The 13,251-nt window shown below is 37.1% G+C and overlaps 1 protein-coding gene across 1 annotated transcript in view; it reads left to right on the top strand.

Moving 5' to 3' along the window:
• Nucleotides 1-13,251, top strand: part of LOC136833126 (G-protein coupled receptor GRL101-like) — a 692,174-nt gene that overhangs the window by 618,169 nt on the left and 60,754 nt on the right. Inside the window, exons 17-18 of the mRNA XM_067094785.1 lie at nucleotides 4,096-4,294; nucleotides 4,631-4,829. Coding sequence (XP_066950886.1) covers nucleotides 4,096-4,294; nucleotides 4,631-4,829 — 398 coding nt within the window. The remainder of the gene's footprint in view (nucleotides 1-4,095; nucleotides 4,295-4,630; nucleotides 4,830-13,251) is intronic.

Here is a 13,251-nt window from a genome sequence, read left to right as displayed (position 1 = left end):
TCTCTCTCTCAAATCTCCTTCACATTTTTTGTGTAATTGTACCAGCAACATCCAACCCTTCCAATTTTCCTTTGTTTATGAATGTCATTTGCATTCCATGCTGTCATTGAAGGGAGGAGTAAAATGTCAATAGCCCCATGGCCATCTTTGTTTCTAAACTGTTTCTTCTTGACTGCGAGTTTTTCTTTATTTTCTTACTGTAGCTTCCAAGTGAAGTTCCTAAGTAAGTTTAAACATTTTAAACCGGCTGGCGGCCGTTATCTCTATGTTCTGATGACTCATTTTTTTATGAACATGAGAAGAAATTGCAGACTTCCAGCCCGTGTATTGTTGCTGGCTTTATTTTGGCTTTTTCTTAATTTAGGCAGTGTTGTGTTCTTTGTCACGTTAATTTACTTATTATAAGTGCTTAATACTCTAGTTTTCCAGACTTATTACCATTCATTTTTTTCTTTATATGTTTACCACTGTAAACTTTAAAATATTTCGTTTTCACTCTTTTCATCTATTATAAAACACCCCATGTAAGGAGTCTTTTTACCTGAACATACTGAGTTTTATAGGTAAGATCAGTATGTCCCGAACATCAAGAATTTAATTTAAAGCTCGCTGTGCGGTGAATGTTTAGTGTAAGGTATCGATCAGTGTCACTGCAGATAACTGAAATTACCTCAGATGAATATTCCTTGAAATAAAATTTAACAGCAGTGCGCGTTCAGTACTTCCAGGAGCCAATGTACCGATGCATATTGGGGCTGTTGCATATCTCTTTAGACTAGGATTGCAAACTAAAGTATGTTAAATAATTTGAAGACTGAATCTTATATTATCTAGACTCTTCTGTTAAACATAAAATTCAGAGGCAGAATCCTGGATTTTTTTTTTTTTTCCTCTTTTAAAAATGAATAGAAATATCACTTTGAAATTGCATTCCGCTGTACACAATCTTACCTGTTCCTCGTTAGAAGTTCTAGGCAATTCAGTGTTTGTAAGGTTCTCCCTTGACCAGACAGGAAATAGCTGAAGCTTTTAATATCATTCCTTTTATGGTTTATGCAGAACTCAGTTGATAACGATACATCGAAAATTAATGCAAGCTCTCTTTTTGGACTGTTTTTACCTTTTGATGTGTATTAATGATAGATTTTCAACACCCTGATTCCTTGAAATAGGAATGTATATATTAATGTTTCTATGTTCCAGTTTACACGACTGATATCAGAAATTTCTTTATACAGTTCCCTCGGCAACCATTTGAAACATAAAGAAAAAATGTTTTCGTTTCGGAATGCCACGGGGTGACATGAGTTGAGTCTTGGATCTTCTTATTAATTATAATTCAACACTTCTTTCCCATTCATATAAACAAACAACCTTCCATAGAACAAATACATATGTATGAATACTCATATATGCTCACGGATTCCTAGGCTATTTTGCTGTGAGGCGGGGTTTATTTTTATTCTGTTGTAAAGAGACCATCCAAAGTCCCATATTCGCTCATTGTAAAAATATTAGTGCGAGCAAAATGTATCTATAAACAATGTAAATAACTTCGGTATTCCGTAAACCCGCCATGACGTTTGCCAACAGTAAAATCTAGTCGTCTGTGCTTAAGAGCGTGCAGCACATATTAAAAAATGCCTCCAAACCTGATGATGGCAGTGGTCTGTTTTTCGTCATATTGTCAGGTTGTCAGCGACTCTAAGCAGCATTTCTTCGATGTTTATTAAAAGAAATTCTAACTCGTCCCGAGAGACTCCATCATTTTAGCGACTCATAAAAACTGCATCCAAACCCATGGGGATATGTTAATATCAAGCATTCATTGGTATTAGAAATCCTAGAGTTGATATTTTTATAGGGTTTTGTGGCAACGAAGTACATTGTGTTGTGTACAGCTTTCACGTTTGTGTTCAAGGAAATGAAAGGGCAAACAGCTTGTCAAGGAATGTCTTGAGATTCCTTTTGTATCTGGAGATACTTTCTCAAGCATAAGGAAGGAAATACAGAAAGCTTGGCTGAATCAAGGGGAAGAGTTTGATCGGGAACAATTATACGTAGGAGATAGGAAATTACCCTTTATCATCTAAGATTTGGACACACGCTTAACTCTAGAATTTTTAGTGCCTGTACAACTGCGGTTGTTTTGCAGTGACTTGACCATGCAGCACTTGCTGGTCGAAAGCACCAGTCTTGAGCGCTGCGAAACCCGCTCTCTCTGCTTGGTCTGAGTTGAGGAAGTAAGATCTCCCGGTTTCTCGTGGGAGATGCAGTATGTAAATTGCGTGGAATATTTAGATATGTTATGGAAAATGGATTTATTTTGAAGATGCATATTGTACTGATAAACGCGTTGTTTGAATGTTTCTGTGTAATTCAATATTTTAGTTTTACTTGTTGATTTAATCCAACTGATTTACTATCAGAATCATTTTTCTGTCGTCTGCTACCGTAGTCAGATTAGATGAGGAAATTAATCAAAACTATATATAAAAAAGGATAAAAACGTAGCAAACCATAGTACGCTAAACTAAAAAAAGAAAAGCGTAAAAGGGCAACAAAGAAACGGAACATACTTAAAAAGCACTTGACTACTGCCAGATACGTTTCATTGCAGCTTTGCAACCTTTTAAAACTTACTAACATTTACGTGAATAATTCGGCCAGGTAGGCATCACTGCCATGTAGTAAGAATAATGAAAGGCCTCTGATACCGATCAGTATAACTTCGTGGCACCTCAGAAAGAATGTAAACGATAGCTCTCTGCAGACAGAGTATTGATCATTAATACTAGAGGTTCGGGCATGGAAGGAGATGTTGGAAAACTCCTTGGCATATATCTTCCGGGAGGCCACTAGATCATTCAAACGTCGCATTACATAGAGCAAAAGGAAAGCTTGCTCCTGCAGGGTGATGTGCGACAGTGCATATGATTACGTGAAACTACAGGCTCTATAAATGATTATTAAGAATATTTCTTGTTTCACTCCGAAAGTGGAAGGCGTTCAGATCGGTGCATGATAATTCAGGGTCTTCGAGGATATCACCTTGTTTATACTGTCATTGCAACGTTGCTGAAGTATTCAGATTGTATGATGTAATTGCCGCTTGGGTAATGTACTGTCGGTATGTTCTGGTATCATTGCTAATTTCACTCTGTTTCTCAAACACGTTACAATCCGTGCATTTGTACTAGTTTGCGAAGTGGATCCTTCCCCTTGTGGTTCACCGCTACATCTGCGTCCAGTCGACTATCATTGTCCCGTATTTCACTGGGTCTCTGATTTCATATAGCTAGATAACTAAACCTAACCTAAGAGTTTGCATTTTTCGGGGGAGCTAGAGCTACATGATAACAGTGTATCGGGACAAGATTCCAGCGTTTGTTGACAAGTCCGCAAATCATTAAGTCAGTCGGTCACTTTTCGATTCATCTCGTTCGCATGCAGCAGTCTAGGCTTCGACATCTTTATGCTTAATGTATAAGCGTCATCTATATAATTGTTATGTAGAGGGTGTATAAGAGTTCATATCATACTCTCACAAGTTTTTTTTTTTGAAAGGTGGTGTATATGTATATATGGAAGATGTATTTTCCTTAAGTCAAAATGCCACAGTTTGACAGCGGTGATTTTTCGGCCAACCTTCGTCTTATTTGCATTCCATTAGTTGCGCCGAAAAATACGACATCGTTTTGTGCAGCATTGCATAAAGGATAAAAGGACCAGTTTATTGTGGAGAAAAGGAAAATGTTAGAGTGGAAGGGGAAAAGAAAGAGAGAACTAGAGATGGTAACTCAGTGGAAAAGAAGAGGGATTAGAAACAGAAGCTCTGTCTTTATTATAAAGAAAACCGAAAAAAGAGAAAAACGTTCAAAAGAATGAAAGAAAGGGGGCTAGAAATGAAATGAAGGAAACAAAAGATGAAATCCTGGGTCTTGCAAGAACGGGAACAAAGAGAGCGATCAGTTATATCAAGGGACACTATCTTTCTTTTTCTCTATCTTTATTTATTTATTTAGGGATCATTGAAATTTCAACGAGAAAATTCATAAGATTAATTCCTGACCAAAAAGTATATAACCTTTTCAGAGCTACTGACGAATGGCGCTGGTGCTGTTTAGTGAAGCAGGTCGAGACCTGCCTGCCTGAAGCAGATCAGTTCTCGTCCTGTGAAGACCTTATGTCCAACATCGTCCTTCGGGTCTGCATCTGGATTCTGGGATTAATCGCTCTCTTTGGGAATTCCTTCGTCATTTTCTGGAGGAGCATCTATTCCAGTGGGAATAAGGTGGGATCAGACTCAAATATATATATATATATATATATATATATATATATATATATATATATATATATATATATATATATATATATATAAAGTATACTGTGTAATTTATATGTATTTCAAATGCCAGACCTATTTAAATCCTTTTGTTTTAGCAAAGTCTTGAATATATTTAACTGACACGTTAAACAGAGTTGCCCATATAACCATTTGCATCCATTTGGTATCTAAAGCCAGTAGTTAGATTGCTCTGTTGTTGAGGTCACTTAATTAGCAGAGATTTTCTAGACTTAAAATGGCCCAGAAGGCAACTCGTGAATCTTTACCTCCCCTATGCAGATGCACTCTTTTTTGATTGTGAACCTTGGCCTGGGCGATCTGATGATGGGCGTGTATCTTCTGATCGTCGCCGTGGTTGACCTGCAGTACCGCGGTGTGTATGCAGCTTACGAGGAGGCCTGGAGGTCGTCCTCTCTTTGCCAGGTGGCGGGGTTCATCAGTACATTTTCCTCCGAACTCTCTGTCTTCACACTTACAGGTAAGGTAATCAAAATCCTAAAAACGTTAAAGTACATAATTGAAAGTAAGTCAATACTTCCAATTATAGAACACTTTCTCTAGAATGATGGCTTTCTGATCAGTGGAGTGAAGTGATGTTGGATCTGTTCAAAACTACAATGGGTTGACCACCATGGAATACCGGAGGCTTTAAGATATAACCTCCATATTCATCTCTTCGCGTGTTGCCCTGTGGCTGTGAGGCTGACAGCTTTATACTTTAAATAAATGCCTTATATAAAAATGGAATAAACCTTTTGGGGCCCTCCTTGAAGGAAAACGTTGGAAAACTGGAAAACAAAAGTGAGGTTAAAAGACACAATCGTATAACAGTCTTTGTTTCTTCCAGATGATAATGCTTTCTTATTGATCCATAGTTAACAGTTGCTACCATTTAAGTTTTCTTTAAAAGAATGTAGATGTACCACGTATGTTTAAGGCAGTTGTCTGGTGTTTTCTTTTGTCAGTAAGATGTATGCTCGAATGAAGTAACTGAAATAACTATATGGTCAGTTATATCTCCTAGTTAATCTCCTCATTATTTGCCTGTATATTCTGGTTACTGATTTCAACGCATTCATTGGAAAAGTAGAATGGGAAATGTACATAGAAATAATGAAAATCAACTTGTGGTAGATGCATGTTCCCAGCCGATATAAAGGGCAATGTACAAATCTAATTTTTTTAGGTAAACTTAGAAGAATCATGTGATACTCTCCACAACTATATACAACAATTTGTAATCACTGACAAAGAAACTTGCCACACATTGATTATGGCTGTTTCTCTGGATATACTGTAACACATTCATTTTTGTTGCGTACGAGTATTTATTTAACACTTAAAAACAGGCAAGTATCGTACTATTCAGATATCGGGATGAAAAAACTTTGAAAGCAAAAATTTGTAAAAACGGGCCGTTTTTGCGTCAGCGGGCTAAAGTCTTCTTTTTCATAGCATGTGTGTGTAGAAAGTTTGTGCCTTTCCCTTATGATACAGAAATGAACCTCTTACTATGTGTGCATGGAGTGAGAGATAAACTTAACTGCATTCATTTCAGACAGCATCTCTTATTTTGTATCTTTTTCAGTTGCATATCTCTCTGCATCTACTTCCTTATAGAACAGCTTATTCTCCCTAAAGTTCTTGCTCATCGCCCCTCACTTTCTGAAGGACTATCCTGTCCATCTTCTGGCATATCTGTATATAATCATTTGTTCTGTCTTGCAGTTTTACCTCAAGTGATCTACCTCATTTCCTTCACTAAACTTTTATTTTTCCAAAGGCCCGACTTCATTCCTTCTCAACTTACATATGCCCTTCAATACCCCTGTGACCTCATCATGTAATATTTCATACTACCCATCTTCAGCTTTCTTACTTCATGTTTCATCCATTTACTCATTTTCATTTCTTCCTCTCCAATTTAAACCTGTATTTATCTCTTTTTTTTTCTTTTATTAGAAAAATATTACATTTCTTTTACATAATAAGAAAAATATTACATTTCATTTACATAATAAGAAAATTATTACATTTCATTTATATAAGTAGGATATTACCAAATTTTACAAAATTATATATCTACAATATTTACAAATTATTATGGATTTAAAAAAAAGTTAGAAATCAAAATCAATATACTTTTTACTGAATGCATTTGCAATTTTGTCTTTATATAAGTTTCTTAATAAGCACCTGTCATAACATTGTTTACTTTTCACAAAGGCACACGTTTCTTCTGTTGTGTATTTGTTTTTCTTACTAATCCAAACAGCATATATATATATATAATATATATATATATATATATATATATATATATATATATATATATATATATATATATATATATATATATCAGCGATCATTATTATAGCACTATTCCGGTCTTTTATAGTATTACATTTAAAATTGAACATGATGTACATTAGTCCAGCCACTCGTCGCTTACAGCCATCCAGTTGGTATTCATTGAATCTGTATTAACGCATTATCTTGTAAACTCTTTTCTTCACCTTCTTTTTTTCTCAAGTAAGTTTATGAATATACTTTTGTGCAAACCGTGATTTCCAGTAGTGAAGGCACTTTCTAAAAACATTTCCACAAGACACTCCAGAACTCCAGGCATGCTGATAACACCATCTCTTTTTCTGTGACCTACCCAAGCATTTAGATCACTTAATACAATAACCCTTTCTATTCTCCAAACCCAGTCAGGCACAGGTTCACATTCTCCAAAAACACTCCCCTTCAGGCTCTCCCAGGCCACATACATTCACTATTACAACTTTTTCTTCTGCAACACTCTGTCTTACCACATTATCTTCAGACTAACTCACCATTCTTCAGGCGTCCAAGCTCTTTCATTCTTTCCCCCTCCCATTCTTTGTCACATTACCTCTGTTTCACTAATTTTCCAAACATCCAGCTTTGTCCCATTAAGCAGGTCAACTATCATACATACCTTATGTTCTACACCACATCCACGCTCATTCAAAACAACAAAACTTAGTACTTTGTCATTTTCATGAATTTGGCCCCTGGTCGTTGAGTAACTTTCGCACCATTCTGCCATTTCCTATACCGGCGTTCCTCAGGAAATATAGAGTAGCTCTAGTACCCTGGTCTCCTAGTTGGGATTCGAGTGGAGGTGGCTAGCCCAACATTCCTGGCCCCAGAGATGGCCGAGTGGCCTCCCAAGCGGACTGGAGCGCGCGCTAGTCCCGGCAGGAAAACCCGATGTCAGTCGCGTACGTGTATGGCCGGCTTAGTCACCCATTCAGGCACATGTACTAACCATACCCAAATTTGCATCACGTATGAATATTATCGTTATAACGTACGTGGCAGTGCCTTATTAAGTTTTGATAACCGGATATGTGATTCCGTATTTACCATTGAACAGATGAATATGGGAATCCTTAAAGCACAAGTATAGCATTACATATGGATACTTTACAAAAAAATTACGTGCTGCTTCAGATGCAAATCTCAGTGAAAAGGATAAGATTATGGAGCTTTCAATTAGACAAATAAGGTAGCTTTAAGGGTCGGTCATACAGAGACAGCCAAGGAATTATAAAATTATGAATATCAAAGCCAACAAAATTCTATTCTGTAATAAATGCTTACGTATAAATAATCATATAACAGCATTTTCCAATAACAGTTATATGTTTACATGGGGAATTTTTGTAAATCAACAAGAAAGAAAGTGGGTAGTTTATGAAGGGTTTTTACGAGAACTTCCAGGTGCAGTCAGAGAGGGAGTCACATAATTGAAAAGATAAAAAGGGGATCAGCTGAAGAGTTCTGAGAATGAGGAGTTAATGGCCCTTTGCATAAATAAGCAGCAGGGTTTCATTAAAAACTGGTTTGCTATTGTCCATGGAACAGATGTCCCCTGGAATCGTGCCGTTAAAGCCGACAATCCAAACTGTTAGAATTTCAATAGTCGGATTTGGATTTGACTTTTACCAACCTTGACGTGATTCGTCCCCTCACCCCCAACCCTTCCCCTGAACACACACACACACACACACACACACACACGTTTATATACAGACCATTTGAGAGATGAAAAAGAGAGGGAAAGGAATCAAAGAATTATCTATTGTAAAAGGAATCGGGGCTCAAATTATTGTTCCCTTTGTTTAACAGGTGCCTTTTCAAATACAATCGTGCTGGGACCCACTTGTCATTATTTCTCCTTCATATAGATGCCCATTCTTAAAGCCTCTCTCTCTCTCTCTCTCTCTCTCTCTCTCTCTCTCTCACTCTCACACACACACACACACACACACACACACACACACACACACACACACACACATGCGCGCGCACGGGTGAACTTCGGCTTGTTATTGTCTGCCTGACAGGCGTTACTTAGTACTGTATATCTGTAAATCACATTGTTTTAATCACGGTTGAGCTATATCAAAGCTGGCACTTAATCATTGTCGAAATTCCAGTGTCATATTAAACGTATAATGACAAGTTATAAATTTCTTTTGAAGTCCACTTCTTTTATGATGATATTTCCTCGGGTTTTATTTTACACTTTCTGGAGGCTGCAAGTATTGCATATGTAAGATCAGAATATTTTCAGATGGTTACCCGTCGTTACCGTCTCTATTCGTAGCGCATTTCGTTTCATTGAGTAATGAGGAATAGTTCAATGGGCACTGATGAGCTAATCGAACTAATGTCATCTCTCTCTCTCTCTCTCTCTCTTGCATTGTATGTTGGTTTATGGAATTACTACATCCTAAATATTATCTGAAGCTAATACAAATATTTTATTGATAATGTTGACATTTGTCGTTACACAAACACAGTTCCCTGTCATTGCTGTTGAATTTTCAAGCATTTCTTAAGCCATAAGTTAGCAGTGCACTACTCTTTTTGTAGCATTCTCAATTCAACCAAGTATGTTATCCAACCTCCCTTTGTAAATCTTCTTAAACTTTGTAAATTCGTCTCTAGATTTTTATGTAAATTATGTGTGCTGCTGCGAACGGAGCAACTTTTGCCCCTTTTCAGTTTTTAGTGAGTTAATTCTCTCACAAAGCTCTTTTCCTCGTATCGATATCCATAATCAGCCTGATCTCTTAATGTGCTCATGTTGAGAATTTCATTTCCCCACATTCTCTGTACAGTATTTGGCGCTCGGCCATCCTCCTGATCGAGGTCGATTTCAAAATACCCTTTTCCTTTTCATCAGCTCTGATGTTTGTCTGTTGGTTGGGCCTTTGGGGCAAGACACCGTGCTGGCATAAGGCCAGCTTAAGCTAAACCAACTTACTAATTTGGAGCGCACTGTCTTAGAGCTCTGACGCATTCCCATTCCCAAATCTCTATTTCAAATTTGCTTTACGTGATCGATTTTGAAATTTAGCAATTCTGTTTGGGACACTTAACTTAACTTTTAGTATTTAAAAGGTTACTCATGAGCGACATAGGCAAGAGACAGGTCATTGCTCTTTCACACAGCATCCTGGAGCAGGGATCCCCAACTCGCGTCCCTTAAGGATTCTCAGTGTGGCCCTCAGAACGATATAAGAATTGTGCTCTTGTCCAGCAGATTGCACGTAGCTAGCAACTGCAAGACGGATTTATTGCTACGTTTCAAATATTTGCCCCAATTTTTATATGAATTCGAACTACTTTGCAAAGTAACAATAATAATTTGTAATATAATAATAATAATAACTGAAAATTTAATCATTAAATGAATCTCATGTAATTTCCGTTTTGCAATCACACTGCTTAGAACCGAACCGAGCGTGATTTGAACATGTACGTATATGTCTGTATGTATACATACATATATATATATATATATATATATATATATATATATATATATATATATATATATATATACATATACACATTTATACAGTACGTTAACGCTTCACGACTACCTGTGTACAGGAGTGGTGATTCAGCTTCAGTTGTTGACTGCCTGTCGAAGAGAGTTTTGTTTTCCTTCCAGGTGAATTTCGCTTTCCAATTTAGGATTTAGTGCCTTTTCTTGTTCTCTCTCTCTCTCTCTCTCTCTCTCTGAGATGGCGAAAATTTTCGAGTATGCGGTATATTCGTTTCGGATGAATTTGATTTTTAAAAAATTATGAAAAAAATTTGAAAAGCATTTCTTTAAGTAGACAATATTTTGTAGTGAGTTGTACATGATGTTAGTTCGTAATTTCCCTATGGTGTGTAATGCATACCTTTTTTTTCCAAAAATGAACAATACATTTCGTCAGGTGGTATAATTTTGTAACGAGAATATACATAATTTCAATTCCGTATTTATTTTATTTATTTATTTATTTATTTTTATTGGTGTTCTTGTAATATATACATTTTCCCCCTTACGAGAATTGAACATTATGTCAGCTAACCCTATAAAGAGGGCAGCAGATGAGGAGGGCCGTGCATTCAATTAGAGTTGGATACCTGACTACTTTTTTATTTCACATGCCGAAAATGCTCTGTGCCTTAAATGCCATGAAACTATTAAAACACCTTTAAGACACTTAATGTCAAAAGGCATTATGAAATAGCGCAAGAGATATTTTTCACTTCAAGGTGATGTGCGCTCAGACAAGATACCAGTTTAAGAAAAAAAGCGTCTGCACGGCAAACTTTCTTTGAAAGCAAAACCAGTGAATCCGAATCATGCGTGCGTGCCAACTACGTGTTCACCAAGTATATATGTAAAAAAGAAGGCAGTTGCTCATGGAGAATATGTTCGAGTGCATGATAAAAACGGTTAAAGAAATATGTCCTGGAACGTTGTCACTTCTTCAAAATTTAAGTTTGTCTGCTTCAACACCCATAAGGCGTTTGGAAGATGTAAGGGGAGACGTGTTCTCAACATTATCTGAGAAAGCACTCAGTTTTCCATATTTTTCTTTAGCCTCGGATGAAAGTAACGTTATTTTGGATACAGCACAACTTCTGATTTTTATCAGAAGTGTTGACAACTTTCAAATTGAGGAAGATTTGTGTGCCCTACGTATGAATCCCATAAGGGGATAGTGCCGTCAATCCACCTCATGCGGTTCACTGTACGCATTACTTAAGGTTCCTTGCAACGTCCCTTCGGCCCCTAGCTGCAAGCCCTGCCATTCTTTTTACTGTACCTCCGTTCATATTCTCTTCCTTCCCTCTTACTTTCCGCCCTCTCGTAACAGTTCATTCACAGTGCAACTGCGAGGTTTTTCTCCTGGTTCACCTTTCAAACATTTTTACTGTCAATTTCACTTTCAGCGATGAATGACCTCATAGGCCCCAGCGCTTGACCTTCGGCCTAAGTTCTGTATTCTGCTCTATTCTACGAAGTATGAAAGATACTACAACACCAGAAAATCAGTTTTTGGAAGTGTCCATCTCAGGCAGTAAAAACCTTTAATTTAAGTTGGGTCAGGCTAACAAGTTTAACCACAGACGGAGCAAAAAACTTGGTGGGAAGCAAAGCAGGGTTGGTCGAAAAATCTGCACTGAAGTTGTTAATGCTGATGGCACACCTCATGTGGAGCTTCATTGCATTATTCATCAACAGACAATATGCAGGGAGGCCCTTAAATTTGAAGATGTCATGAAAGTCGTCGTATCAAGTGTAAATTTCATCAGATGTCATGGTTTGAATCACCGACAGTTTCAGACATTTTCATCTGAATTAGATTCAGGGTACGGTGATATAGTATACCACACTGAAGTGAGGTGCCTCAGCAAAGGAAAGTTCTCAGGCCTTTTTTTTTTTTTTTTTGCTTCACCATGAAATTGAGATATTTTTTTCTGAAAAAGGAAAGTTTCAAAAAGCATTTCAGGTCCCGACTGCTGGGTTTTTTGCTGAGCTATTTGTCGGCCTATTGGCTTCGTTAGAAACGGAAAAGTTGCCATTCGCTGAAATTCCCGTGTGAGACGTCAGATGGCTCTTTTCTTCGAGTAGCTTATTCTTGATACTATCTGTAACCGCGTTACCTCCTGGTATTGTACCTTTCGCTGTCGACATTTATATACTTTTGAATATGATCCTGTTTCCTAAGTTTCGTTAAGGCATAAGTATGATCTTGGAGGTTTCCTATCTAAATTGATGCTATTTTGTGGTTGGAATAAGGTGAAATGACTGGCCCTTTTCTGTCCGGTGGTTCTCTGCTGTGTCATTGGAAGCCATTCCTGATTTGGAAAGGTACAAGGGCCCAGTGATCACCACGTACAAAAATATGCAATATCCAAATATAATGGTGGAGATCAAGACTTGCTGATTGAAAATTTGTCCTGTTTTGACCCCTCTTTCTTGCATTAGTGAGACTGGTTTTTCACGAAATATAGATTAGTTATAGCATTAAGTGCATTTTTTTTACAAGCCCCGGTTTTTTTTTAACTTTTCCACTGCATAAATTCCAAATTTGCTAACTAAAAAAAAGTATGGTATGTCTCCCATAAAAGACAGCGACTAGTATATATCAAAGCTAGTACCTGAATTATGTTCCACTCTGGAACATAACGGCCAATGTTCTGCTTTCGATATAAACGCAGCTTTTTATCAACCTGAAAACCAGCGTACGACAGATGAAAAATAGTTAGAATACACAGAAGACATTTCTGTTTGCTGGCTTTTTATTCTTTTGCTTATGCAGTAAAGAGGGAATTTTTTGTTTTAAGAAATATCCAATTTATATATAACAAACAATCCCCTTTTCCGAAGAGCAGGTGCCACTTTCGCTGCATTGTCCTGGTTGCAATCAGTTTTATCTATTCACGAAACCTGGCTTACAAAACCCCGTTTTTCTAAAGTAATGAATTTTGACGTGTACGTTTCATTTTCATGAAAATATGATTTTTCTGTTATCTTTTCAAAGTCTGTTAAACAAAAAAAAACACTGATT

This window comes from Macrobrachium rosenbergii, chromosome 51, assembly GCF_040412425.1.
Source record: "Macrobrachium rosenbergii isolate ZJJX-2024 chromosome 51, ASM4041242v1, whole genome shotgun sequence".
In the NCBI taxonomy this organism is placed as follows: domain Eukaryota; kingdom Metazoa; phylum Arthropoda; class Malacostraca; order Decapoda; family Palaemonidae; genus Macrobrachium; species Macrobrachium rosenbergii.
The sequence above is the reverse complement of the archived record's forward strand: the minus strand, read 5'-3'. Positions and strand labels throughout refer to the sequence as shown.